General features: G+C 42.2%; 3 protein-coding genes across 5 annotated transcripts in view; 2 read left to right on the forward strand and 1 right to left on the reverse strand.

Moving 5' to 3' along the window:
* LOC107527822 (TIAM Rac1 associated GEF 2) overlaps window positions 1-1,384 on the forward strand; it is an 81,817-nt gene extending 80,433 nt beyond the window's left edge. For both annotated transcript variants that reach the window (XM_087817707.1, XM_016200679.2), the window contains one exon: window positions 234-1,384. In XM_087817707.1, coding sequence (XP_087673833.1) covers window positions 234-835 — 602 coding nt within the window. In that variant the 3' untranslated portion in view covers window positions 836-1,384. The remainder of the gene's footprint in view (window positions 1-233) is intronic.
* TFB1M (transcription factor B1, mitochondrial) overlaps window positions 1,314-27,655 on the reverse strand; it is a 31,098-nt gene continuing 4,756 nt past the window's right edge. Inside the window, exons 3-7 of one of the 2 annotated variants that reach the window (XM_016200682.2) lie at window positions 21,871-21,979; window positions 20,182-20,333; window positions 14,837-15,070; window positions 3,903-4,030; window positions 1,314-1,728 (exon numbers count right to left, since the gene is read on the reverse strand). In XM_016200682.2, coding sequence (XP_016056168.1) covers window positions 1,509-1,728; window positions 3,903-4,030; window positions 14,837-15,070; window positions 20,182-20,333; window positions 21,871-21,979 — 843 coding nt within the window. In that variant the 3' untranslated portion in view covers window positions 1,314-1,508. The remainder of the gene's footprint in view (window positions 1,729-3,902; window positions 4,031-14,836; window positions 15,071-20,181; window positions 20,334-21,870; window positions 21,980-27,655) is intronic. The other variant, XM_016200683.2, reaches the window with a different exon arrangement.
* On the forward strand, window positions 11,240-13,267 carry CLDN20 (claudin 20). Its single transcript, XM_016200685.2, has 2 exons — window positions 11,240-11,441; window positions 12,025-13,267. The coding sequence occupies exon 2, from the start codon at window positions 12,131-12,133 to the stop codon at window positions 12,791-12,793; it is 663 nt and encodes a 220-aa protein (XP_016056171.2). The 5' UTR covers window positions 11,240-11,441; window positions 12,025-12,130; the 3' UTR covers window positions 12,794-13,267.

A 27,655-nucleotide genomic window follows, 5' to 3' on the forward strand; every position in this document is an offset into this window, starting at 1 on the left:
TGAGCTCTGATAACCGGCCATCTAATACCCCAACATAAAGTTTCAGATAAAATTTCCATTTTTGCAGTATCTACGTGGTTTTTTGCCCAAGTTCCAGGATGCTTGGTAACTGAAGTGAGATGATAAAATCTTAAGTAATGAAGATGTTAAATCACATGACTTACAATGCAGAAATTTCGCATCGTGGCGTCTGTTTCTCTCTCATGAGGGGAAATGTGCTCTTCTCCTCGCAGCTTCGTCCAGGTCCTTGAGGGTCCTCAAGAACTCCAGCGGCGAGTGGCCCGGCGAGCCCGGCAAGGGCAGCTCGCTGGACTCCGACGACTGCAGCCTGAGCAGCAGCACCCAGAGCAGCGGCTGCCACCCGGCGGGGCGCGGGCAGGACGCCCTGAAACACCCGCCCTCGGGCCTGACGGGTTTCCCAGACAGTCTCAGAGAGAGTGACATTCTGAGCGACGAGGAGGACGACTACCACCCGGCCCTGAAACCCGGCAGCCCCACCCAAGACATTGAGGTTCAGTTCCAGAGACTGACAATCTCTGAGGACCCGGACGCGCCCCCGGGGGAGCAGCCGGGCTCGGGCGCTCAGCCACGCAGGGAGCAGCCCAAGCTGGTCCGGGGGCACTTCTGTGCTATTAAACGGAAAGCGAACAGCACCAAGAGGGACAGGGGGACACTGCTAAAGGCGCAGACGCGTCACCAGTCCCTCGACAGCCAATCTGAAAGTGCCACCCTGGACCTCACTTCTGTCCTCGAGCGAGAATTCAGCGTGCAGAGTTTAACGTCGGTCGTCAACGAGGAGTGTTTTTATGAAACAGAGAGCCACGGAAAGTCATAGCACCATTTCCATCCAGAGAAACTGGTGGTAAAGTGGAAATTGCAGAGAAACTAGTCCTTATTGGATTTTGTGGAGTATACATTTTCCCACAAGATAGTTGTAAAGATTTAAGTTATTTTAATTTATTGTGGATCAGAAAACTAGATTAAACTGGTCAGAATCTGTAAATTACTTAGTTTATATCCCATTTGAGCAGGTATCAAAATGACTTAGAACCCTTAAAACTGCAGTCTAATTAATTATTTTAATTTATGTGGAAAAGGAGGGGAAGTTGTGATTAATAGCTTTTAAAAAAGGTCATTTTGTTCAATCCTCTGGGCATTTCCTTTGAGCTGTTAGTTTTGCTTTATTTAAAGCATATTTAAGTTATTTTAATGTGGGTTAGGGGCACTGTGTGCAGATATTTCATTTTTGTAAGGCTGGAATAGATGCTGTTTATACTAATATGTCATAGCTATGCACATATATTAAAAGAAGCTTGTACTGTAACTTGATTATATTTATTTTCTCTATAAAGCTGTACAGTAAACAGGAAAAAAGTCACACCTGGTAACTGGTGTTTCTGTCATTCTGTCGAAGTCAGAGTACACAGGAGACTCTTGGCCCTGTGAGAATCAGCGTTGGGTGAGCTGCTAGCCCGTGAGGTGGCCACTAGAGTCTGTGCCTCTCCCTGTCACCCTGTGTCCTGATTTTTGCACTTATTTTTCCTGAGTTCTTCTCTGAAATTATAAGCAAAGAGGTGTGGGTCTTCATCACACATTTTCCGGTACACGTCACAGAGGCTCTTGAAATGGGAGACAGAGAGCTGGCTGGGGCGAAGAGTGGGGTCCACATCTGCCAACTGTAACAGCTGGCCCGTGCACTCCAAGCGCCGAGCTTCAGGGAAGAGCATGCTAAGAGAAAAAAATCAGAATTTTATTTTAGCAGTTCTACAAATCACGGTGCTTCCTCCCACCCTCACTGGGAAATGACATGGTTCAGACCACTTGAGAGAGTGGGAGAGGCGGGCGGAGCCTTGGTAGCTCCAGCAGGGTCCAGATCGAGGAGGACCTCTGTTCTACCGCCAGGCAGCAGGGCGACCACCGAAGGCAGAGCTCATCTGACCTGCAAGGTGTGTCCACAGGGAAAAATGTTTCTAAAGCTCAATCAATACATGCACCCTTAAGGTAAGTTTAAACTAATACCTGTTTAGTTGCATTCTTAGAAATATAATTCTGTCAATTCATTTTTTTAATACGAAAGTTGTCTATTCTTGCGGGATGTGCCATCAGCTTTGATGCTCTATCATTTGAATGTAGCTTTCTTGGCAAAGTTAGAAAACAGTTGATGTGAAAATGCAAATGGTTATGTCCCCTCTGTAAGGTAAATTGATATGAGGTAGACATTTTATATTTCATCTAACTGAGATAATTGTTTTAAAATGCATAGCAAAACCGACACTGAAATATTGTAAAGTTTCACGTGGATTCTACTTTCTTCTTTCAAGTCTGAGAGGCTCTTCAGAGCTCTTCTCAAAGGGCTTGGAAGGGACCGTGGCCACGGAGACCAAGCCTGTCTTACAGCTAACGGTGCTCTCAGCAAGGAGCTGCATGCTCTCTCCACTCCCACTCAGGTGAGCTCACTGAGACCTACAGGCTCAGTTTCACGGCGAGGAGGGTCTAATCAGTTTCTAACATCTGGGATCAATCTGCAGTGAGACTGAAGGACAACCCAGGTCACAGTGGGGCCCACTACTTGGTCCCTATGTGCACAGGGGGATGCATGTGTGAAATGAAGGAAGCCCCTCACTTAGCTAGGGTGTTGTCCTGGAAACACCAGCTCAGGCCTATTCCAGAATTTCCGAAAGTAGGATAGACTGTGTATTTCCCTCCCCCACAAGTCAGGGCTGTCTTGTACAGTGTATGGGTCACACCTTGTGTGAGGGGTAAGTGTGAGCTGAAATCCAGCGTCTGTTCTACTCACTCACCAAGGACTGCATCCTGGCTGGGGCTGCACCTCCCAGAACTGTGCTTTCATTCTCGTTAGTACCAGGTAGTGTGGCATTCCTGTCACTAACTGCAGCTTAAGTCTCTGCTAAAGTAGAAAAACCGGCCTAATTAAGGTTGACGAATGGCAGGACACCCAGTTGGTGTCTGCATAATTGGTTGGAGCTGAGAAAAACACCACACATTTGGGGAGTTCCTGAAAGATGGTGGCACAGGAAGACCCTGAACTCAACTCTCTCACAGTCATGAACACACCGAATATACACCTACATATACAGTGATTCCTCCTGAAAATCAACCGAGGGCTGACTGAACAGCTTCTGCACGAGAGAGGCTGCACAGAGAAGTTGGGGAATCATGAACCCTCAGGATTGGAGATGCCAGTGAGTGTTACTGTTTATGTTCCCCTCCACCTGTGCTGCATGGGTGAGAGATGGTTCAAGTGCTCTAGCCAACCTGGAAGGCTGCCATAGCATGCCCCAGGCCATACCTGGCCAGCTGGAATGCCATGGTGCCACTGCAGCTGTGTGCCCTGGGTTGCCTCAGCCAGCACCTGCTGGAGCCCAAGCCAGGTGGTCCCTCAGAGCACCCCAGGTATCACACGAGTCTGCTCCGGCTCCGGTGGCCTGCCAAACCACCTGGCATCCAGTCTACAAAGAGGTCCCCTCCTACACAAGGCCACTAATGTAATATTGTATGCCAAGTACACTTTAAACAAACAAACCCAAAAAACAAAACAAAAGACCCCACATTTAGTATCAGAAATGTCAAGTCAGCAGCTCCGGTGGTCTACGTCCTAACAGAAATCATGACCATCCCAGTGCAGGACTATCATAAACTGTGTGATTGTCAGTTTGGGGTTGTACTTATGATAAAACAAAACCACACCTGTGAGTAGCACCTGGGGTTAAATCAAGGTTTCTGTTTCCTCAGTTGCAGTCAACTGTTTGCGCATCACAGGATTTGAACTGAGAGTAATGTTTATAGATAGCTTGAAGAATTATGCAAAGTTCTTAACTTTTAAAAGAGTGACTGAGGATTTTATACCGAGTGCTGCCGAAAGGAAGAGGGAGCATTCTCACCCAAGTCCTCGGTGGCAGTATTTCCTCCGGAACTGAAACGCATTCTGAACGACCTTCTCCACCAGCTGGAAGGGCTGCTCGATCCTGGGCAGCGTCAGGGGCGTGAAATGCACCACGCCCACGTCCACCTGCATTGGAAGCAAGCACACATCACACTGCTGCACGTGCAACATTGTAAACAACTGATCTTTGTAAAACACGGGGAAGGTGTTGACAAATAAGCCTTCCCGGGACCTGGTTTCATCTTCTCTAGGCGCAGGATGCTCCGCTTGCGCGTGAGCTGACTCAGAAATCACAGCTGGTTGCCTAGTTCTGTAATGACATCCACTAGACTGTGCTTGATGATTCCTTAATTTTAAAATGCAGTTTTACAGTGGCCTTTAAGGTCAATCCAAATAATCATTAAAGTCGGTAGGCAGATAACAGCATTGGAAAATGCTATTGGCTCCTGAATGAGTGAAAATAAGCTGCAGCAGCAGTTCTGACTGAAGACTGGGCTTCAAGACACACAGACAAGGCAGATGGGCCCCCAAGGACCACTTAGCATTACACTCCCAAGGAAGGGAATCAATTACGACACCACTTATTCTGGGTACAGACGACGATTCATCGGCTGGACGGAATTCACGAGTGTTGCACAGCCACAGAACTTTCTAGTACTAACTTTACATGCCCCCGGAGGCAGAGGCAGGATCCAAATAAAAGAAGGAAACCACCAAAAATGTCACTGTTTCAGAATTAAGCTGCTACCAGCAGTTGAGATTAATTATCAGAAAATAAAACTTTTCAGGCTTATCTGATACGAGAGTTACAGTCTGATATATTCTAAAAATGGATTCCTGGTGATTCACCAGGACATATTCAAAGTAACAAAGGAAAGATACTGAAAGTGCAGACAGGGAGAAACGTGAGTCACACACAAAAACGCCTGGCGGGGACCATGATCTAGGAAATGGGAAGTCTTGGTGATTTACAGGAGCAGTATCTCTAAGGAATTGTTAAACTTGCCACTTAGAACATACGCAGCCTCTGCAAAGGCTGAGAGTATAGCAGTGCACGCAGTGCGGGTTGTACTGCTGTTTGAAAGGTTCTATTTTTTCAATTCTGGAGGGGTGATCATGTTCTCTTAGGAGGACTTGCTTGTAGAGGATCTTGTGGCTACAAAACTCAACACTAGCCCGTGCTGCATGAGGGGGGGGCTACGTCTTTAAACACTTGCATGACATGAGACTCTTTGGACAAGAAAATACATAAAGAGAATGAGTGAAGGTATGCCCAGCGCAGGCGGCCAGGACGGGCTTTGGGAGGAGCCAGCGGTGTTTGTCCTAAGGGGGTCTGAGCTGCCTCGCTGGCCAGCTGACCGCCAGGCCTTCCCCTCCTGGAGCAATCACTGATCCTGTCCCCGAATGTTTTCGACGAGCGACAGCTGCACCAATTTACGGAACGAGAAATGAAGAGTTTGACGGTCGGGATGGTGTGGCCAGCAGAAGGGATGTTCTGAGCAATGGAGTGAAAACTGCCGGAGGAGGGATCTGAAAGTGTCCCCTAAATGTCCACCAGCCCGCAGGCTGTTTCAGTGAAGACCACGCCCTTCGATGGAATAGCAGTCACTCCACTTCTCAGTGACATCTGAAGACGTTACACGTTCTTACTAAATTTTAATAGTTTGTAAATTGTGTTCTGTGCTGCTTACTCAATGTCACCAAGTTTAGTAACAGGTACGTCCTGCAGGAAACGAAGTACTTTGGTGAAAAGGCCAGGACTCTCCTTAGACCTTCACAAAATACCACAGAACAGTGTCCAGGGGTCTCAGAGGTTTGCGATCAATCAGAGCAGAGGACTGAAGAGGGTGAGGCACCGTGAGGTGGCCTGGGGATTACGCCGCCCCGGCTGGGAGGAGAGCTGCCCCTCGGAGCATTGACGCGGAAGGAGAGAGGGTACGGCCAGGAGCGGGGAAGCTGCAGCCCAGAGCACACCATGGTCTGTGACTGTCACACCTGCCCCTAAACTCTTCCCTCCTGCTCGTCCGGGGCAGAGAAGGAACCCAACTGTCTGGAAGGTTCTAGATCATTCTCTAGACTTTGCCCGACCCAATCACTCTGTGTAACTCCCCATGGCCCTACCTCTCCTCTGCCACCCTCCATGACTCACCTCCCTCAGTCCTTTCAATCCGGTTCCCCCTAATTACCCAGAGTTGGTTCAGAAAGGAATTCTTCCAGTTACCAGGTATCACCCCACGCCTGCCAGTCTCCAGATAAAAGACTCATTAGCAAAATATGAGATAAATTCAAGCTCTACCTAACCCTAAACCCACAAAATATCAAAATCTAACATTCAGATCCTACTGAGACAGGGACTGACGCATCACCCTTCCACAATGCAGAACCCGCCACTTCAGCTTCCCCGGGTTCAGACACTTGGCCTCGTCTTTATTTGCCTGATCCCATCCCCTTGAGATGCAGCTGGTGTTTGCAAATATAGGAAATGCCTACCGTTTGCCTAAATAAAGTTTTAAAATCTTGAGTAGAGCAAGCACCCCATGAAACTGTAGGAGTAGATTTCTAAAGTCTGAATTTGGTACCCAGTTGGCTAACAGTATGTTGCAGCTAAAATAAAATTTCCACTCATAATCGAATAGTTACACTTACTGGGGGACTCTGTAAGGCTCACTGTGAAAAGGGCTCCTCCAGTCCTGTGTCCTGCTTCTCTGGGAATCTCTACCCTCACCACCTCCTCCCTACCCTGCCCCCCACAGCACTTCTCAGGGTAACTCTGAATGATGGAGCCCCACTTTCTCCAAAACCACTGGAAAGCCACTTGGTAGCTATGGCAACAGATACAAAAATGCTTTTTACTTATAATTGAATGCTTATTTAAAATTATAACCATTTTTTTTCCTTCCTGGATTTTAAATCTATTAAAGGATTTGATTACAAAAAAGAAGTCAGTACACAGGTAACAGTTCCTAATAATGTTGCCAGTCCTATAATTTCGGTCAAAATTATAGCTGTTTCTGTGCAGTGCAGGACCAAGTAACAGGCTGGAAAGGAAGACAAATTGCGGGAAAGGAAGATAAACAGAAAGGCTTCCGTGTGCAGTGGGAGCCTCCAAACTCCGTCTGTCAGTACACCAGAACAACTGGCTGGTTGACTGGAAGCTGGGTTTGGAATCAAGGATGCTTTTAAGATCCAGGGCGTGCCAAGTGGAAGGATGAGTTTGCCACTAATGGGCATGGGGAAACTTGGGGGACCTGGAGTGGGAAGGCCAGAAGCTCGGTCTGGTCCGTGATGGGTTGATGTCACGTCGGCAACTGGGTATACAACTTGGAGGGAGCCAGGGAAGATACATAAACTGAGGAGAAGATACACTAAGATAAGATTCATCTAGGGAAGTCTCTGGACTTAAAAAATTTAATTCCCTTTAATTCTGTCCACATTGGAAATACATAATTTCTCTATATACTTCTACTTGCCAGATCCTTTTTTATATAAGAAATTATGCCTGATTAAAGGTCTGTAGTTAATAGAAGTAGTTTGAATTTCAGAACTTGACCATTATAAAATGGGCAGTTCATATTGGATAAGTATCAAGGCAGAAGAATAATAAAAAATGCTTTGAAAATAGTAAGGTACATTAAAGCATGCCCACGTCATTTATCCTAGGCTAGCTGCATTATGGTGGAGGTCAGACAGAGCAGGGCGGTCCCTCACCCGCCATCCGTCAGCCTCAGCACAGGTGAGTCTGCACCAACAACTCTGGCAAGGAGCCAAACTCGCCCAGACACTCAAGGGATCTGGGGGGTTTCTTCTGATGCAGCAGTAACAACATGCTGCTCCTGTTAGTGCCTGAAATTCAACTCTACCTCATCCAGCATTTATACGAAGAACTGTTTATTATATTCCCATGAATTAAAAGAACGCAAGTTTATATAACATGATTAGAATAGTATAGCTGAAAAGCAAATCCACCAGCATTAGATTTCGAGTATCCTACTAAATGCCAGACTTAGAAAGATTTATTAAAACCAACCAACAAAAAAACAGCAAACAAAAAAAATCCAGAGAAGTGAAACATGCATTTTATTACTCACTGCTTTTAAAGAAATGGCTAACATCTCACATGGCTATCAGGGGTTTAAAATTTTTAACAATCCAAGCATAAAATTCTCTCCCTTTTTATACAGTGGCTATGAATTTATAGTTTATGGAAGTGAAATTACTGAGGAAGGAAAAAATGAGAACCCAGATAGATAGAGGTGTAATGTCTGTACCGTTATTCATGACCTAGAATCTCAATATTTGATTTCACTGTTGGATCTAATATGTTTCATCACATCATTCTGATGTAATTTTTTTTATAACAGTTTCTATCACTTCTAATATTAAATTTCACTCCAGAAACCTTTCTCAGTGGAGGAATTACAGAAGAAAATCCAGCCCCCCCCCCCCGCATTCTTGTAGGATTGCTGATAAAAATTCTAGTCAACACTTGCTGCAGGAGTTTCTTTTATTTAAAAATATATACATACATATTTTTAAAACTGCCTTTTGAATGTTTATGTTGAAAGTTACCAATTTTGTGAATCCTGATTTCAGACAAGTCAGAATATAAAAAGGTAAAAATAGTCTTACTGTCATTTGCAGAGCAGTCTAGTTAAAAATATCTCAGACCATATTCTTTAGTGTATAATTGGGGACGTCAAATAATAAACTGCACCTTCCAACAGAGATAAAAATTCAAGAATAAATTATAACTGTGGATGAAACATAACCTTAAAAGAAGAAAAGCCTTTCTGTGAGCACCCAAATAATTCCGCCTCTGCGGACGTGGCACACAAGCACTTTTTGCTTTCAGGTTTCAACAAGTACTGTTGGGAAAACAGTTCCCTTCCTTCCCCGCCTCTCCTTTCTTAATTCGCCCACAGCTCAAAAAATGAGATGGAGAACCTGGTATTTACCTCCCAGCACCATCAGCAGTTTTCCCTCTCAAATTTCTATGCTGCTCTGTATGTGCTATCTGCAAGTTAGCTTGTTGGAGCTTTATCACTAGTACAGTATTCAGAAGCTGTAAGGCGAGCCTCCTGCAAGTGGTGTCTCTCCATCAAACCTCACTGGGGCTTATTCGAAGATGACCGACCAAAGGGAATTAAGACATTGAAGGCTACGGAAAAAGGTATGGAAAATGGGAAGCTGCTATAAGCTTAGAGACTTAGATATAGCTCTTAAAGTACCATTTAGTTTGAATTTTAAGTTGTAAATCCGTTCTTAAATATTAGTTTTGATATAAATAAGTCCTGTTGGGAAAACAGACTTTACTCTTTAATGCCATCCACTCTAGACTTGCTGTTGGGGGACAGTTCACAAATGCAACATCCCAGGTTCCGTTCTGAACGAGATGTGTTTGGAACCATGAGAGTTCTCCCCTTAGAGCTCAGTGTGCTTACTGTCAGTGTTTCTCCACTACCACCAGGACCATGGAAACAAAGTACGCCTTTACCCTCTCCCCGACAGAAACTTGAGAGAACAGGCCACAAACCCTATCATGCCTGCAGCCGGAGAGGAAAAACCAAGATTTCATAGCACTATAGCTAAGACACCAATGTACTGTTCAAAAGAAACCGAACAGTGACCTGCTTTTTGGAGAACAGACCTTTCTGCCTAAGTTCTCTCTGCAGAAGAAAGCATTTCAAGCCCGATACTCAACAGTAAGCGACCAGCGCTGTGCTAACAATGCAGTGTCACATTGTTTACGCTGATTCCGACTGTCTGTAATTCATCACTGCCAGTACTTGTTAATTAAGAGGAACAAGCTGTCTGTGAGTGTGAATTACACTGAAATTCATAAAATGTATTGGCTAATGAGAAAAAAAGTTATAATTGGGAAGCTGAGCACAGACTGATCAATGCATAAAGGTTACTCAACCAGAGTAAAAATAAAGACAGAAATGAGCTGCTCTCAGGGAATGCAAACAGCAGTCTCTCTCTAAAGAATCCTAAGCTGAAAGTGATCTGGGAAGGGAGTAATTTAGTGAGCTGGCTGAGGTGCTACGCCCACATCCGAAGGCAGCTATTATGAAACTATAAACATGGGGTTCATTTTTTTCTAGAAACTTTTCATTCTATTTTGGTCTCAGTATGTAAAGAGAGAAACTGTGATGGCAGGCAAAGCCTAGGCATCTGACCCTTATAGTAAGTCTGATTCTTAAGAATTCAAAATCTCGGGGAAATCCTCTAAAATTTAATTTTCACATTTTAAGACTATGAACAAAAGTAGAACAATGGGATTCTGATAGACCAGGATTTAACTTCTTAGAGAATCAATGTCAGAGTATAGAAAAGTTCATACTTGTATAGGCATCCTTAGGATTACTTATACACGCCTGTATTAACCATCAGACACTGCACAAAAGCCAGATGTCGACCTCCTGGGTGAGTCTCCAAAGCTAAGCCATTTGCCCAACTGATACCCTCTGGAGTATTTTTTTTTTTTTTTTTTTTAATTTTTGGTGGGAAAGGGAATGAGTGAAGCTGATAGTTAATGGTGCTTTGTGCCTTCAGATGGAGCATTTTCCCAGCTTCCCACAGGAAGCACCCAGGGGAAGAATTCACCAGAAGTACTAGGGTAACGCGAAAGGTCCAGGCTGGAGTGAGGTGGGAAGAGAAGGGAAGATCTGTATACTGACGATCTGCTGCTGAGACCTGTGTGGCACTGGGTGATTTAACATCTAAATAGGCTAACCTGAAAAATGGTGGAATACAAGATTCGATCTACAGTTTCTTTCAGCTCTAAGATTCTATGCCAATGAGTTAAATCAGCCTAAGGAAGGAAGAGAAAAAGGAAATTGCCAAAGGGTAGAAAATAAATATCATATGACATTTATTTGTCATATGATAGAAAATAAACAAAAATACTAATAACAGTTATAATTTATTGATGACTTTCTATGGGGGTAATGTTCTAAGCCCTTAAAATGTACTGATGTATTTAACCCCATGATGTAGGTGCTATAATCTTCCCAGTTTCCAGAAGAGGATCCTGAGGCACCGAGAGGTCTGGAAAGCCGAGATCTGACCCGTGCATACTGCCTTTTGTCAAATATATGTGAGTCATGATAGAACACATTGTTCCAAATTTAATTTAGAAACACAAAAAGCCAGTATTGCTGTACTTCAGAGACCATTAAATTTCTCAAAGAAGGCAATAAGCACTGCCCATTAAAACCCAGCCAAGCCACAAAGCAAGCGCTAACTTTCCCTCTTAAAAAAATAAAGTGCTAAGTTATATTTGGGCCCCTTTCACAGACAAGCAGTGATGTGGTTATTTGTTTCGTATTTTCGAGTCGATGTCCCTGCCTCGGACCTGTCAGGAGAACCGGTTCTGCAGCGGGCTGCTGCATTTGGGTCAGGAGGATCTTGGTCCCGACTAGAAAGGATCTCACGTTCTCACAGCAAAGCACAGAAGCTTAATTGTTCCGGTGAGGAGCTTAACTGTTGCGGTTTTGAGCACCTCGTACCCGAAGTGAAAGAAGTGCCACCCTAGGTAAGGATTTTGCAAATGTTTATTAACTAGAAATGTGGGGTAATCCTGCAGGTGACAGACCTCTTTCCAGTGCTTTCCTCTCCTCCTCACACCACTCACCTGGGCCATGTGCTGGGACACAGTGGGCACTAAATAAATACTTGTCTATAAAACTATTTTTTGAATACTTGAAACTTTTCTAAAATATATTACTATATCATCTTTAAGGGGTGGGTTTAAACTATTCTTATTACCTAGAGAGTGTTTTAATTAAAGACAAAATAAATTTTAAAAAGCTATAATGCTATTAAAATTCGTTATCAGACCTTATAGCTGGAATCTGGTATGCCCAAGGCTCACAAGGTACTGGCCCACTTTACAGACAACTTCACCACAGTTAAGTTTTAAAAAGAACATGGTGGACAGCTCTTCCCCTTCCGCCACGCGCCCGGCACGGCCGCCTGGTCGCCCAGGAGGATGCACCTCTGAAGGCCTGGTGTGGGCCTCTCCCCTGGGCAGCACCAGCCGCACCCACTGCGGGACCGAGGCACACGGGAGCCTTTTTGTTTATCTTCCTTTCCCTCAATTTGTCTTCCTTCCCCAGCCTGTTACTTGGTCCTGCACTGCACAGAAACAGCTATAATTTTGACCAACAGACGTCATAATTGAGCACCGGGATTTTCTAGGCGGACAGAGCTGGCAGTAAGGTCATGCCCTCAACGGGCCTCCAGCTCCTTGCTTTTGTCCTGGCCTTCTGTGGGGTCTCTGGAGTGCTGGCAGCCACCCTGCTGCCCAACTGGATGGTGAACCTGGACACGGGCTCCAACATCATCACGTCCATCATCCAGGTGCAGGGGCTGTGGATGGACTGCACGTGCTACAGCACCGGCATGTTCAGCTGCACCCTCAAGTTCTCCGTCCTGACCCTCCCCATCCACGTGCAGGCTGCGCGGGCCACCATGGTCCTGGCTTGTGTCCTGTCTGCTCTAGGGATCTGCACTTCCACGGTGGGAATGCAATGCATTCGCTTAGGAGGGGACAGAGAGACCAAGAGTCACTCTTCCTTCGCTGGAGGCATCTGTCTCATGTCTGCAGGGATCTCTGGGATAATACCAACTGTGTGGTACACGAAGGAGATCATCGCAAACTTTCTGGATCTGACAGTCCCAGAGAGCAACAAACCTGAGCCCGGAGGAGCCATCTACATCGGGTTCATTGCGGCCATGCTGCTGTTGATCTCTGGCGCAATTTTCTGCACTTCCTGCATGAGGAAGGAGGACCCAGAGGCTTGGCTCTCCCTGCCCAAGCAGCGGCAGAGCCCCACCGCAAAGCTCGAGGGCACTTCAGCTTACAACCTGAGGGATTACGTGTAGATCACTGTGTGACACACATGGAACTTTTAGGTGCCTGCTGGGACTCTTGTCTTTATTTTGGATAAAAAATATATATATACCAGAATTATGCTTAACTGTCTACAAGGATTTTAAATACTTTTACAATGGCAACGTCATTTAAAATGCCAACAAACTCGCACGTACAATATCTGTTTTAAGATTATTCTTAAAATAATTGGAAGAGTCATAATTGGAAGAGGGTCTGACTATATTAATAAGGCCTATATTGATGGCCTTTTTTCCTTTATAAGATAACCTGCTAATCCATTTTCCAAATTGGTACTTAATTGAACTTTATAAAAGAGTTAAATGGCCGAGAGTGAGAAGCACCTTGCCCTGGCACAAATCCAGGGATCGTCTGCCTTTGCCATCTGGGTGGTGACCCACAGGAACTGGCTTCTGTTTTCCAGCCCACGCACGACAGCACATTAGGGAAAGAAGAGCTAACCACTTTTTTCCGACGTTGCCCAACCAGCCGCCCTAACTCCCCACCTACTGGAACCTCCCTGTCTCTTTTTTCATTTTAGAAAAATATCTACATACATTTGTAAGAGCCAAGAAGATGACACTCAAAGATGAGGCAGAACTAAAGGAAAAACACTGGTAAAGGCCAGAAAGCAAAGCAAAGCAAAACCAAACCTAACCAAACCAAACCAAACCAAACCAAACCAAACCAAACTCAAACCTCTGGGACTTCCAGAGCAGTTAAGTAAAGCTCAGTGATGACAGAAAGTTTGTCTGAACAGGCTCCAGAAGGGCCCTCTTCTGCTGCCAGCAATAGGCTTCTCCTTTCTCCAGATTAAGTCATTCACCCACAACTTAGGTTCACCCCGCTCCTTTACTCTCTCACTGGTTAGTATTTGGACATAAAGGTTACTTTTAAGCTGTCATTTTACTCTCCAGTTTGATCCACATTAACAAAAGCATTGCTGTTCTCTTATAAATGAGCTGCTTCAATGAGTTAGTGGATGTGCAAGTAATTTTTACAGTATAAAGACTGCTTTTAAAAATTTGAGTTAAATTATCTTATGTATTCCAAACATTTTAACTAGCAAATAAAAACTGGATTCTTTGATGTGCAAAAGAAACACTGCACATGGTTGTTTCTAATAATTTGCTAATTCAAGCCTGGTGACTGCTCACAATGTAATAGAAATGGGGAAAAGGAGCCTTTCTTTGTATATTAATAATTCAGGAAGGGGAAGAATGCCTTTTATGTGAGAACTAGAGCCTAGAATATTTTATGCCTATTTTACTCAGTAGGTCGTCACACTCTTCTTCAGCTTGTCATCAGCTGTTAATGGAATAGCTAAAGCGATAAGGTGCTAGTCCATATATAGGTCAGAAAGGGGATCACTGAAACAGTTTAAATGACTGTGTAAAGTATGCATTCCTTTTGAATGGTCAAAGTATTTCTAAACAAATGTTTTAAAAATAATTCTAACAAAGAATATTTTAATGCAGATTCATGGGAGAGGACTGCTTTTCCACCTATACTGTTCTCTCAGTTTGCTTAATGTGACTGGCTTTATATGTAGCCTATGTATCCGATAGTCCCACACTAAAAGTTTATTTTACATATTCTATATAAGTCTATATTTACTTCAAAAATAATTTTTATTTATTTTTGGAATATTCTCTTCCTAAATACACATAGGAGTGTTTTGAACTCTCAGTAATATTAAAATAAGATCTCTCCAAGAAATGGAAAAACATTCATAATAAATAACATTTGATGTAACTTTAGCTAGAAGTCTCTAACAGAAACCACACAAAAAATACTGATTTCTTTTTTTGAGGATTGGATGACTACATAATGTAACTTTTATACTGAGATAACATAACTGTCAAAAATGGTAATAATAGTGATAATAATAATATTGCCACCATCGGGGCAACATGGATGACTGGACATCTGGTCATTCTAAGTAGGGGGAGAAACGAGAACAGGAACCGTGGTTTTTATTCACATTGTGACTTTTATGGTTGTTATTCGGGAGAGGTAGAGAAAACTTATGGTACCATTTGCACAGAAGACGACACCCTAGAGACAATTTCCTGATTCGTCCTCCGAGGAGCAGGAATACCATTAAAGCCCGAGTTCTGGCACAGTGAAACGAAGGAGCAGAGACTCACCTCGGGCTTGGGAACAAAAGCCCGGCCTGGGATTGTGAAGACGTGCTGCACGTGGCAGAGGTACTGGGCCATCACAGACAGGCGACTGCGCTGTCTGCTTCCCGTAGTGGCTGCAAGTCTCTATGGAAAGACAAAGGAATTTCAGTAAATAATTAATCCAGCCTGATCATAATCAAAAGATAAACAACTAATAGAAAATATAAGAGGAATTCAAAGGAACCATACACTATGCTCAACTACATGACAAGATAGGGACATGCAAATTAAAACCACAAAGAGATACAATTTCATATCCATACGATGAACAATTTAAGTGACACCAAAAAGAACCTGGTAGAACCTAGTACTGGTGAGTATTGGTAGCAACAGGAACTCACACACTGTTTGTGGGAGGGGAAACTGGCACAAGCACAGTGGACCGTAATTTGACAATATACAAAGTAAAGCTGAAAAGTAAACCCCATGATCCTTTAGAGGTTTACCATTAAGACTTTATCCTAGAGAACAGTTTATATAGTTACACAAGGAGACGCGTGTATGAATGAATGTTTACTGCAACATTATAGGTAATATTTTTTAAATTTATCTTTATTGTTGAAAGTATTACAGATGTACCCCCTTATTACCCCCTTGATCCCCTCTACCCAGCATCTGCCCACCCCCAGGCCTTCCCCATTTTATTGTCTGAATCCATGGGTTATGCATATAAGTTCTTTGGTTAATCTCTCCCCACCCACTCCCCCACCCCCACCTTCCCTCTGAGATCCCTAGGTCTGTTACATGCTTCTACGTCTCTGGATCTATTTTGTTCATCAGTTAATTTTGTTCATTAGATGCCACATATGAGATCATGTGATACTTGTCTTTCTCTGACTGGCCTATTTCACTTAGCATAACACTCTCCAGTTCCATCTATGCTGTCCCAAAGGGTAAGAGATCCTTGTTTTTTACAGCTGCATAGTACTCCATGGTGTAAATGTCCCACAGCTTTTTTATCCACTCATCTACTGATGGGCACTTGGGCTGTTTCCAGATCTTAGCTATTATAAATAACGTTGCTATGAACATAGGGGTGCATATATTCTTTCTGATTAGTGTTTCAAGATTCTTAGGATATATTCCTAGAAGTGGGATCACTGGGTCAAAAGGAAGCTCCATTTTTAATTTTTAGAGGAACCTCCATACTGTTTTCCATAGTGGCTGCACCAGTCTGCATTCCCACCAGCAGTGCAGTAGGGTTCCCCTTTCTCCACACCCTCACCAGCAACAAGTCAACAAGTCGTTTGTTGATTTGTTGATGGTAGGTTTCTGACAGGTGTGAAGTGATACCTCATTGTGGTTTTAATCTGCATCTCTCTGATGATTAGTGACCTTCAGCATTTTTTCATGTGTCTCTTGGCCATGTGTGTGTCCTCTTTGTAGAAGTGTCTATTCAGGTCCTTTGCCCATTTTTTAATTGGATTGTTTGTCTTTCTTTTGTTAAGTTGTATGAGTTCCTTATATATTTTGGATATTAACCCTTTATCTGATGTGTCATTGGCAAGTATGTTCTCCCAGACAGTGGGCTCCCTTTTCATTTTGTTGAAAGTTTCTTTTGTTGTGCAGAAGCTTTTATTTTGATGTGGTCCCATTTGTTTACTTTCTCCTTCGTTTCTCTTGCCCTAAGAGATGTATCAGCAAACATTGCTAAGAGAGAGATGAGATTTTGCTGCCTACGTTTTCTTGGAGGATTTTTATGGTTTCACATCTTACATTTAAGTGTTTTATCCATTTTGAGTTTACTTTTCTGTATGGAGTAAGTTGGTGGTATAGTTTCATTGTTTTCCATGTACCTGTCCAATTTTCCCAACACCATTTATTGAAGAGACTGTCTTTATTCCATTGTATATTCTAACCTGCTGTGCACTTGAAAACCACATAATTTGGTTTATAAAAGATTTTGCCTTAAGCAAGATTAAAAACTAGGTTTTAATCTGAGATGCTGTGAAAACATGCTATAGGCCAAGTTGACTGTAGACTTTGTGGCATCTGTTTTGTTATCTGTTCAGAAAGCACTCCTCATCTCATCCCTTTTTATTTTATATTATCTGGCTCTTGCCTGCATTTGGACAGTTGACATTATTGGGAAGTTGAGTTTATGACAAGTGATGAGATGCTACAGTGTATCTGATACAATGAACTCTTCCTGACTAAAATGTGAAACCAATAATTATACATATTCTTAAGCCAATATCAAAAACACAGAGACAAATAATGGAAATACAGATTTCAGTTAAAGAATAAGCTCATGGCTCAAGCGGTCAAAAATATTTCTAGTCCTTCACTGAAAAAAAGGAGCTTAATTTTACCACTGGTAAAAAATTAATTGAAAATGCATTGTGCAAGCTGGCAAAATTCAAAGCAGTTATATAAAACTAAAATCCAGCATGAACATAATCATAAGGCAAAAGAAATGCCCAGATTTAAAAATTATTTCATCCTGTACTTTCTTCCAAATTGTCACTTTACATCTGAAATGTACGTTTCCACAGATGAATTCAAGAGATTTAAAAGTCACTTTAACCAAAAAGCAAACCAGTGAGGCACGGAGGGTAAGCTAATTTGATATCGAGACACATCTCAGTCTGTTTCACTTAGAAGAATGCTATGTGTCCACTCCTGCCAGGGGAGGGGCTGTCGTGACCATTAACCTGACCCACCCAATCTTTGTAGCAAATGTAGCCATGGTGTGGAGATGAAAACATGTGAACCACATGGCTTAATTTAGAAGAAAGCAGCACACATATCTGCCCTCACCCATTACAGAAAAATCCAAGCCACAGACCAGGAAGCTCTGCAAAGGGCTTCATTAAAAGCTAGCACAAGAGTTAAGTGGTTCATCAACCATTTGAACAAACTGGTATTTCTGTGATATGTATATCACAGGTAAAGCTCTGAAAAATTCAACCTTCATTAGAAGACAGATGACTGCAGCAGAAGGCCAGGAAACCCAAACCAGTTAATGTTTCACTAAGAGGAAATACCTAACCTTTGAGCTTTTAAAAGCATTCTGACTTAGTCTAAGAAAAAAAGGGTCAAAGAATTCGCAAGGACAGTGCTACTTTTTTTCCCTTATTCATCTAAAATAATTTTAAGCACAAGTAAGAAAAATTGGCTTATACTTGAGAAGTGAAACGGCCACACACCAGGGACACACAGAACGACATAATTAATGAAGAGGTGACTCCCTCCTGCTGGGGATGTGACCAGGGTCCGCTGGAGATGAAGGGGATGAAGAGGCTGATGCTGGACCTGGGAGGAAAAGACCATAGGTCCAGCCACTTGGAGAAGCTGAACATCATGACTTCAGCAGAAAACACGTGACCTGAGTTCAGGTTCAGCTTTCCCTTAACTAGCTCCATGACCTTTCGGAAAACATAAAATTACTTCGAGCCTCGGTTTCATCATCTATAAAATGAGGTTGTATGAGATTTGTCAAGGTCTCATTTATTGCTACACAGCCTGGTTCTATTTTATGGCTGTAGCTTTATACTACCTATGTGTCCCTTAATGTGTGTGAGCTGAATTCATACGTTCAGACCCTGCAGTCCTGGAGAGAAAGAAGAGGACCATGCTCATTTGTTTTGTAACTCACAAAGCCAAGCAAAGAAAATGTTTAAAAGTGCTTTCTGTGGCTAAAATACAAAATTTCAATAGGACAGTGTCAAGAACAGAGAGAGGGTGAGTAAGAAAATGATGCTCTGTGTCTTCCTGCCGAAACTTCCACTTGTAAAATGTGAAAATCAGGCCAGTGTTATCCATACTTCTAAAGCTTTCCTTAAGTTATAGGCTCAATATAAACTCTTTTTTCAATATTCATACTAAAATTTAACTGAAATCAACTTTTTTTGTTAAAGAAAAATAATTGCATATGAAGCTGGAGCACTTCACAAAAAAGAGCTCACCCAAGCGGCCAATAAACATGTAAACGGTGCTCGATTTCATTAGAAAGCTGCAAAAGATAGAATGAAACCACAATGACACACCCTTCTCCCCAGATTAGCAAAAAAATTCAACTCTGGTAAAAGTGAGTATTGAAAAGAAAGGGAGCAAAACGAATTGCTAGTGGGACCATGAACAGGCACAATGACTTTCAAGAACAACTTAGCCTTATCTAGCGAGGGTGGAGAGTTACAGGCCTTCAGTCCGTATTTCTACATGCCACTGTGCTCCGGCCAACGTAAACGTAAGAACTTTTGGAGTTCTGTTTGTAATAAGAAAACACTGAAAGGAACCCAGGGTCCCAAAGCAGGAGGAGGGACAGATGAATTATGACAGTGGAAGAGCACGTAGTATGTCGCTATTCAAATAAACTGCAGTCATGAGCAACAGGAGTGAATCAGAGTAAACAGGACCCATGCTGCAGGCACCCACCTGTGTAACGTCCAAAAGTGGACAATACTAAAGTATATTAATTATATGCAAGAATCTGTGAGATAGACTATGCAAAGGATAATAAAGCCCACACTCACGGTACTGATTACCTTGGAGTAGGTGGCGGGTAGGAGACAGAATCAGAATGAGGCATCCACGCGTGTCAAAGATGCTGGCAATTTAATTAGGTTGATTGAGTGGCGAGGACTCAGGTGTTCTTTTTGTCAAGCTGTACATACACATTACACACTCTTTTGTCCTTGTGTGTCAGAACAAAACTTTTTAAAAACACTGATAGTCTGCAGGTCCCTTGCCTACCCTGTAGGTTTCCTTTCTAGAGAGTGCACTTGGAACACAACAGCTGGGGCACGTAGGCCTGGCCGAGGTGAAAGTCTATATACTGAATAGCGAGACACCCTCTGCCCTTTCTCAGCTCCAAATTGATGATGACATTCTTTAACTGTGACCCTATTAAGTTCAACACATCAGTGATAACACACTGTATGCCAATTCCCGTGTATCGGTGCATCATGCATCGCACGGGCTCCATCTCTCCCTAGCCACGGTGGATGTGCATCCTGTGTTCACCACTCTGCTTTCTTAGCTGGCAGCATGTCATTCCTGCTCTGCATGGAGAGCTGACAGCAGTCACATTGGCCACCACCACATGCTTAATTTTTGGTTGCGCTGTTGTTGGGTTCTTGTGTGTGTAATGGAGTATTAACTTTAGAAAACATAGTCTGTGATAAAAATGCAGTACTATTTTGTTTTGGAATTTGATCATGTGATAAAATAGCCAGAAAAAAATTAAAACTCACCTCTGCCACTTCCTTTTGGAAAGTCAGTGTCATCTGGGTTCTGCCGTAAGCAAAAGGCCCATCTCTCTGAGACACGTTTTCAAGCCACTTGATTATCAGCGGAGTTGAAACATTGAAAGGCAGATTTCCAATAATATGTACATTTGGAGGATCTGTTTGGCAGGAGAAAAACCAACTTGAAATGATTTCCTCTATGTATTTTGAATACAATTTTAGTTAAGCATAAAGTCAAACTAAATATTAGTAATATCAAATAAAAATATATGAAACAGTATGGTTGAGTATTTTCCACTCCATTAATTCTTCAAAAGCAATGTTTTTCACAATCAGCTTTGAATCATTAAGGGAAAAAAATTCTACCTAATTAGTGTTCAGTCAGTCAGTGAAAGTCCTGATTGCTGGCTTAGGAAAAGGTAAAAAAGAATCACTTTGAGATCAAGGTGCCTATAAGGCACCCAGAGGAACCTGCCAGAGGGTCAGATGCCCAGGAAGGGGATACAGTCTGGATATAAAGCTGCAAGTATCTGCGACATGCAGGTGGCACTGAAACCACAGGGGGAGAGTAACTGAGGCAGATCTGCAGCAGGAGGAGAGAAGATGGAGGAGAGAAGACGCCCAAGAAGAATCATCTCAGAAACAACATGTAACAGGTGGGTGATAAAATAACCACCAGCAAAGAATAGAGAAAGTTCGCAACGACGTAAGAGGAATATAGGAGGGCCTGGTATCAGGGAAGGGAGCACAGAAATCTTCCAGAAGAGAGTAGGTAGCAGGCAAATGAGGCCGGGAGAACTCAGTCACATAAGGCTGGAAACAATCAGGAGGTCACTGTGGTGGGGCAGGGGCAGGGATATGAAGGCAGGGTGCTGAGAAGAGAATGGCATGTTGGAAGGTGGAGAGGGGAAACATTGCCCCTCCAATAGTTCTGAAAGGTTTTATAGGCCAAAAACAGCCTATGTACCTATGTATTTCAAAGAACTGGAACATAGAAGTTCTCAATAACCACCACCTGTGAATGAAGACTGCCCTGGCTGGTCACTGAGTGTGAAAGACAATGGAAACGAAGTTAAAAGAAAGGTTTGGGTGTCACTTGGTTCACCAAAACACATATCTTTTTTTTACCAATTGGAAAAAGTAACACCTCACAGTTCACCCCATCTGTATGTGGCATCATAAAAATGACAAGTTTATTTGAATAGAACCCAAAACTTTTGAAAAATGAGACAAATAAATTAGAATTAAGTACTAAAGTTTTATTATTTTGGAAAAAAGTGGAAAAGCAGAATAAAATCACAATGCATACATATTCTCTATTAATTTTGTTCAGATAATTTAAAAAATATATTTTATTGATTTTTTTAGAAAGACAGGAAGGGCGGGAGAGAGAGAGAGAGAGAGAGAGAGAAACACGGATGTGAGAGAGAGACACTGATTGGCTGCCTCCTACATGCCCCCTACCAGGGATCGAGCTTGCAACCTGGGCATGTGTCCTGAGTGGGAATCGAACCAGCAACCTTTCGGTGCACAGGTGCATGGGGTTATGCCCAACCAACTCAGCCACAACGGCCAGGGCAATGTCCAGAAAACTGTTAATATAAATATATAATAACACTTGTGATATATAATAATATAAATATTTCTAATATAAATAATTACAAAAAATAAGAAAACCAATCCAAAGTCACTTACCATCCTCCCACTGTCTTTTAAGACTTTCTGGAAAAGCCTTTTCTATCTTAAATGTCAACACATCTCCATGGACTATCCTCAGTTTTCCAGGTGCTGCATCAGAAAGCATCTAGTTCACAGAAAGGTCAATAAAATGAGCTCATACACTTTGGCAAATACTGAAACTATTTTTTTTACTTCAAATCTGTGATTAAATCAATCTGAAAAGCCAGAGACTAACAGTGACCATGAGTGAACTAATAGCACACGGTATCCACTGCAATAGCCTACTGTGTGCTTCACTTTCAACATATGAATGACTAGGGACAGTAATAGATGACAGTATAAAAATAGCTTATCATTTCACAAATGATATATTAATGAAATCTTGACCCTCAGAATGACTTGTATTTCTGTATGGATTTAGCAAAAACTCAACTCCTATTTAGAAGTTTTAAATTAGAGACTAAGCATTATAATGACATACTGCGAATTAGGAGTAAATCACATGTAAGATGAGCTTAATTCAATGAAATCTTTAGAGCCTAACTCTACATACGGGATTCTATGTTTTACCAAGATCTTTAACTTAACCTATGGACAGACTCAAACCAGGGAGAAAGTCATTTGTCGTGGACAAGCTGCAGGGGAACTCAGATACTCCCCTGACCAGAGCATGACTAATCTTAATATTCTTGATCCACAGGCACTTCCAATCTAATGAATTATCCTGTATCCCCGCCTATTCCTACCTTCTAACCATGTGCTTTCCTTCCTCGTTCTTCAATCTTTCTGAGTAAAAAAGAAACAGAAAATAAGGGGGAATGAAGTGAAGCACCTCTGCTTTGTTACCTTCATTCTCCCCTCTTCAGGGCCATTCCTTAAGAAGCGCTCTGACTCTGCTACAGTGCTGGGACTTGGCTAAAGAGAGCCTGAAGGCTCGGCGGGCTACAAAGGTGCATCATGTTAAGTGCCCCTGCATCCAACACAGAACTTGACTCCACATTAAGACTCAGCCCAGGGAGCTCAGAGAACTCAGCTCCAATTCAGGGGACACTGGCCCTGAGCACCCCCTGGTCCTGCTTCTTTAGCTCAGTTCAAGCTGATTTTCTCTCCTAACTCTCTCCTTGCCTAACCCAGGCAACTGGAGGAAGGATGTAAGAGGCAGCATGGAAGCCGGAGAGAAGACACGGACCACCTTTGGGTCAGCACTGTGCCTTGCACATGCTTCTTCGTAGCGCTTAGAAAGCCCTGTGTCACAATTATGTACCTACGGGGTTCTTTCCCCATAACAAGGTGTGCTCCTTACGGGCAGCACCCATTATCTACCTTAATGTCCCTTGTAGTTACAAAAGTACAGACTGGGTGACCAGATGGCACTCAGTTTTTTGTGAAGCTGGAAACTTCCTGTCCTAGCCTTGAGATTTTGGGTTCCACAAATTTGTAAGGTCAATTAACTGGCAAAGACTTATTTCACTGATAACTCAGGCAGAATTAGACAAGTAATGTTTCAGAAATACAGAGCTTAATTGCCTATACTGGTGAGAGGTTAAACATTTTTTTTTTTTTTTTAAATATATCTTTATTGATTTCAGAGAGAGGAAAGGAGAGGGGGAGAGGGAGAGAAACATCAATGATGAGAGAGTCATTGATCAGCTGTCTAGCCCGCAACCCGGGCATGTGCCCTGACAGGAAATTGAACTCCAATCGCCTGGATCTTAGGTCGATGCTCAACCACTGAGCCACGCCCGGCTGGGCGCGGTTAAACATTTTAAGTTTGGGAATCATCTCAGTTGATATATTTAGTCATGGTAGTTCAGCAAAAACAACTGTGTATCTCTGATATTGAAGTACTTATGGATCATTTTAAATTACCACAATTTGTTAAAATTTAATTTGATGAGTTCCAGACACTAAATCTTAGAAAATGTAATAACCTCAATATCCTATAAATAAAAAAGGAGATAGCTCTCTATGGGACAGGCTCTTACTGTATAAAAACTGTGTATTTAATGATAGCATTTACCGTCAACAAAGAACATTAGAATTTTTTCTATAATTATGCTTCACATAATTAAAACAAAACAAATTAGCATACCCAAAACTAAGAGGCAGAACTAAAAGCCTATGTTTCATGATGTCAATATATAGAAAGTAATTAAGTAATTAGTAATTAAGACTAAAACAAAACAATGTAAACTTGGCGCTTTGGCATTAATTTACATACTGATAACTCAACCACGTTTGAGATGTTAATTTTTTCCACACTGATACAGCTGCATACCAGGAAACTGATATAACACACATTCACCTTCCTTTCCTAGGTTTAAAGTTACATTTCTATTATATATTTTTTGGACCCCACTTCAGACTGAAGTCGGTGAATGTCAAACCAAATCCTCTCATTCTTTAAAAGATCTACCTCTTCCATGACTACTCAGTCACCTGATCTTCCTTTGTCTGCCTTCCCACTGCAGAAGGAATGAATGCTAGGGTTCATAGCTATAGGTGAAGGGTCTGGAGCATCTATGGGGGAAAGTGCTCCCCAAACTAAAATGATAGTATGATTATAGACAACAGCCATTTAAACACCTGATGATATTCAGGAATGACACAGACTTTCTAACTAACCACTTAGAGAGAAAAATGCTTTCATTATCATGTTTGGGATGATGGAGGAGTGAGACAGATCAACCGTTATAGCCCTTCAAGAATATCACTGTTGCCTTATACTTCAAAACCCCAGAGGCATTACCTCCTCATGTGCTTGCGGCACAGGGGACTATGAATGCAGGCACTTGATCACAGCCAAATTGGTCCTTTTATAGACACTCCCAAATTGTCCTATCACTTTTATTTTAGTTTTCAATCCTATATTCTTCAAAAATGAGACTTAAGCTTAGAGTAAAAGGATTCATTAAATAAGGCTGTAAGGTAGGAAACAGAAAGCCAAATCATGAAAAGGAGAAGTAGACATGTGAATTGTGAGAGCTGACAATCCTAGAGGTGTTAGCTCTCATGACCAACGCACTGAATTATGGAATTCCTACTCCCTATTGGAAGGAATGATACCTAGTCTCCAAGAGAGAAAATGCTTGTTTTTTCCTGGTGCTGGGTTTTGTAAAGGGTACATGGCACAACACAGTGGAGAATGCCTTTACTGAAAGGAGAGGGCAAAAGCAGAAGGATCCCTCATGTGGTGATCTCAAAATCCCTCCTAACAAGTCAAGGTCTCAGCGCACACTTTTCTCTAGGGAGCGAGTAACCATGGGCCACCTAGGCAGTTTGTTGGTGATATAATTTGATGACAAAATAAGTTATGCAATTCTTGGAACTTAGGTACAATTATAAATTCCTTGAGAACAAAAAACTATCAAACAGCCATTTTGCACATTTTATGCTACTGTCTCATGGTGAGGGGCCTACGGCAGCCAGCACTGCACAGTGGGCTGAGCACTGGTCACACGGCTCAGTGATACGACCTTCCTGACAGCAGGAATCCAAATACTGTTGAAATAAAGGCTGGGCAAAGCTGTTAGGCAAACTATATATGAGAATAAAAAATCTGTAATAGGGAATATAATAGGTGAAAATACAATTTTATTCTTATATATAAAACATAGAAAAGACTAATGCTATTGTTCAAAAGGAATTCAAGATGTTACAATAGAATTTTCTTAGGGTGAAGATTCTGGCATGATTTCTAAGTCAGCTTGCTTTGCTTTTTAAACAGGACCAGAACAGGTACAGTAGAAACTCGTTTGCTCAGCCTCATGAAGGAATTAGATGTTTGATTTAGTAAATTTCCTATTTAACCAATGTTTACTCCTTTAAGTGTTAACATTTCTTAAAAAGACTTACATATGGATATCTTTCTAAACTATATTGCACAATTCTCTTCTTCAAGCCAAGTACAATGAACCCAGTTTCACCCTTTCCTGGACAACTTTTTCATTTCTGCCGGTAGAGTAATAGCCTCAATGGTTATGACCCTTATTACTGCGCTTCCCCCCGCCCCATTTTTATATTTGCTTTTTATAGCTTTTCTGCCACAGTAATAACTGTACTTCTTGCTGCCATCAGAGGTCTGCTTCTAGCACTGATCTCTAGAGCTTTTTTTAATCCTCACCTGAGGATATTTTTTTCCATTGCTTTTCAGGGAGAGTGGGAGGGAGGGAGGGGGAGAGAGAAAACCATCGATGGGAGAGAGACAAATCAATCGGTTGCCTCCTGCATACACCCAGACCAGGAGGAAAGGAATGAATCCGAAACCCAGGTATGTGCCCTTGACCGGGAATTGAACCCACAGCCCTTCAGTGCGCAGGTCGATGCTCTAACTACTGAACCACACCGGCCAGGGCACGATGTCTGCACCTTGAGTTTGAGGTGGACTAGGAAATCACTTTGGCTGTAAGCTATCTTTTGTTTACTTGTTGGTTCTATGTTATGATTAATATGATTGTAGCTATATCAAATAAGTCACATGTGTAAAATATGTAATCATGTCACAACAGAAAGTCAAGCAATCTTCCTTTTTTAAAGTTTGCTAGAGATAAAAGAATTTCAAAATGTTATTATCTTTGATTAAAAATAGCTCCTTTTGCCAGGATGACTATATTATATTTTATGTCCCTTTATCAGATGATGGGAAGGGGAATAATTATAATAGCAACCATTGACTAGCTACTGGCAATACACCAGGCTCTTTACTTGCCAGGCTCTCTGTATAAATCCCTGTCTATCCTTGCAATAACCACCAAAGATAACTATTATTCCCAGATGAGAACACTGAAGCTAAAAAAGATTCAACAAAAAGCTCAAGGTCACAACCTCTAGTGGCACACCTGAAATTTGAACACCAGCCTATTTGATTCTCCACCCTGTCTATCAAGTAGAAAAGATCATCACTCTGTTGACCTGTTATAAAGCCAGAGGCAATCCTAACAATAATCAATGCCCTCCTATCTCCAAAATCCCACAAAATAAGCATATAACTTAAAAGTTAAGAAGAATCCTAGAACTTCTTACTCTGGACAAGATGGACATTAGGGACCAGATATACTCTGTGCCTTAAATAAAAACAGGACAACAGGGAGCACGGGAAAACCTGCAGACCCAAGGAGCTCAATGAAACCCACGGACAGAAACATGAAGAAAAGGACACCAATGCACATCATGATGAAACTGCTCAAAACCAGTGATCAAGAAAAATTCAAAGGCAGCCAGAAAGAAAAAGTCAGAGGAGGAGACAGAATGATGACAGATTTCCTGTCAGAAGCAACCCAAGAAGACAGCAGAGTGATATCTTAAGAGGACTGAAAGAACACTGCTAGGATGTTTTTCAAAAAATGAAGACAAAATAAAACTTTTCGGTCATACAGATGCTGAAAGGTTCATCAGCAACAGATTCACACTACACAAAACGCTAAAGGTTTTTCAGATTAGAGGAAAATGATACTAGATAAAAATACACTCAAAATAGTGACCACATGGGTAAGTAAGAATTTTCACTTACTTAAATGTCTTTAACACAGAATCGACTTTTGAAACAAAAACGACATTGTATTGTGGGCTTTACAACATATGGGCAAATATGACAATGAGCACAAGGCCAGGCAGGGAGAAGCAAGGAGATGACGGAGCTTGTGTGTGGAAACTGAAGCGGTGCAATGCGTAGACACGCTGGGATGTGTGAGGACGTAGACCCCACACCTTCAGTAAACCGCTAAAATTAACAAAACAAAGAGCTACAGCTGTGTAACACGCTGAAGGTGTAGAAGAAATTCTAAGCCCAATGATTCCATAG

Source organism: Miniopterus natalensis, chromosome 5, assembly GCF_054644295.1.
Source record: "Miniopterus natalensis isolate mMinNat1 chromosome 5, mMinNat1.hap1, whole genome shotgun sequence".
Classification (NCBI taxonomy): domain Eukaryota; kingdom Metazoa; phylum Chordata; class Mammalia; order Chiroptera; family Miniopteridae; genus Miniopterus; species Miniopterus natalensis.

Bases quoted from the DNA above. Each gene is read 5' to 3' on its own strand.
- CLDN20 (XM_016200685.2), top strand. From the start codon at position 12,131: ATGCCCTCAACGGGCCTCCAGCTCCTTGCTTTTGTCCTGGCCTTCTGT.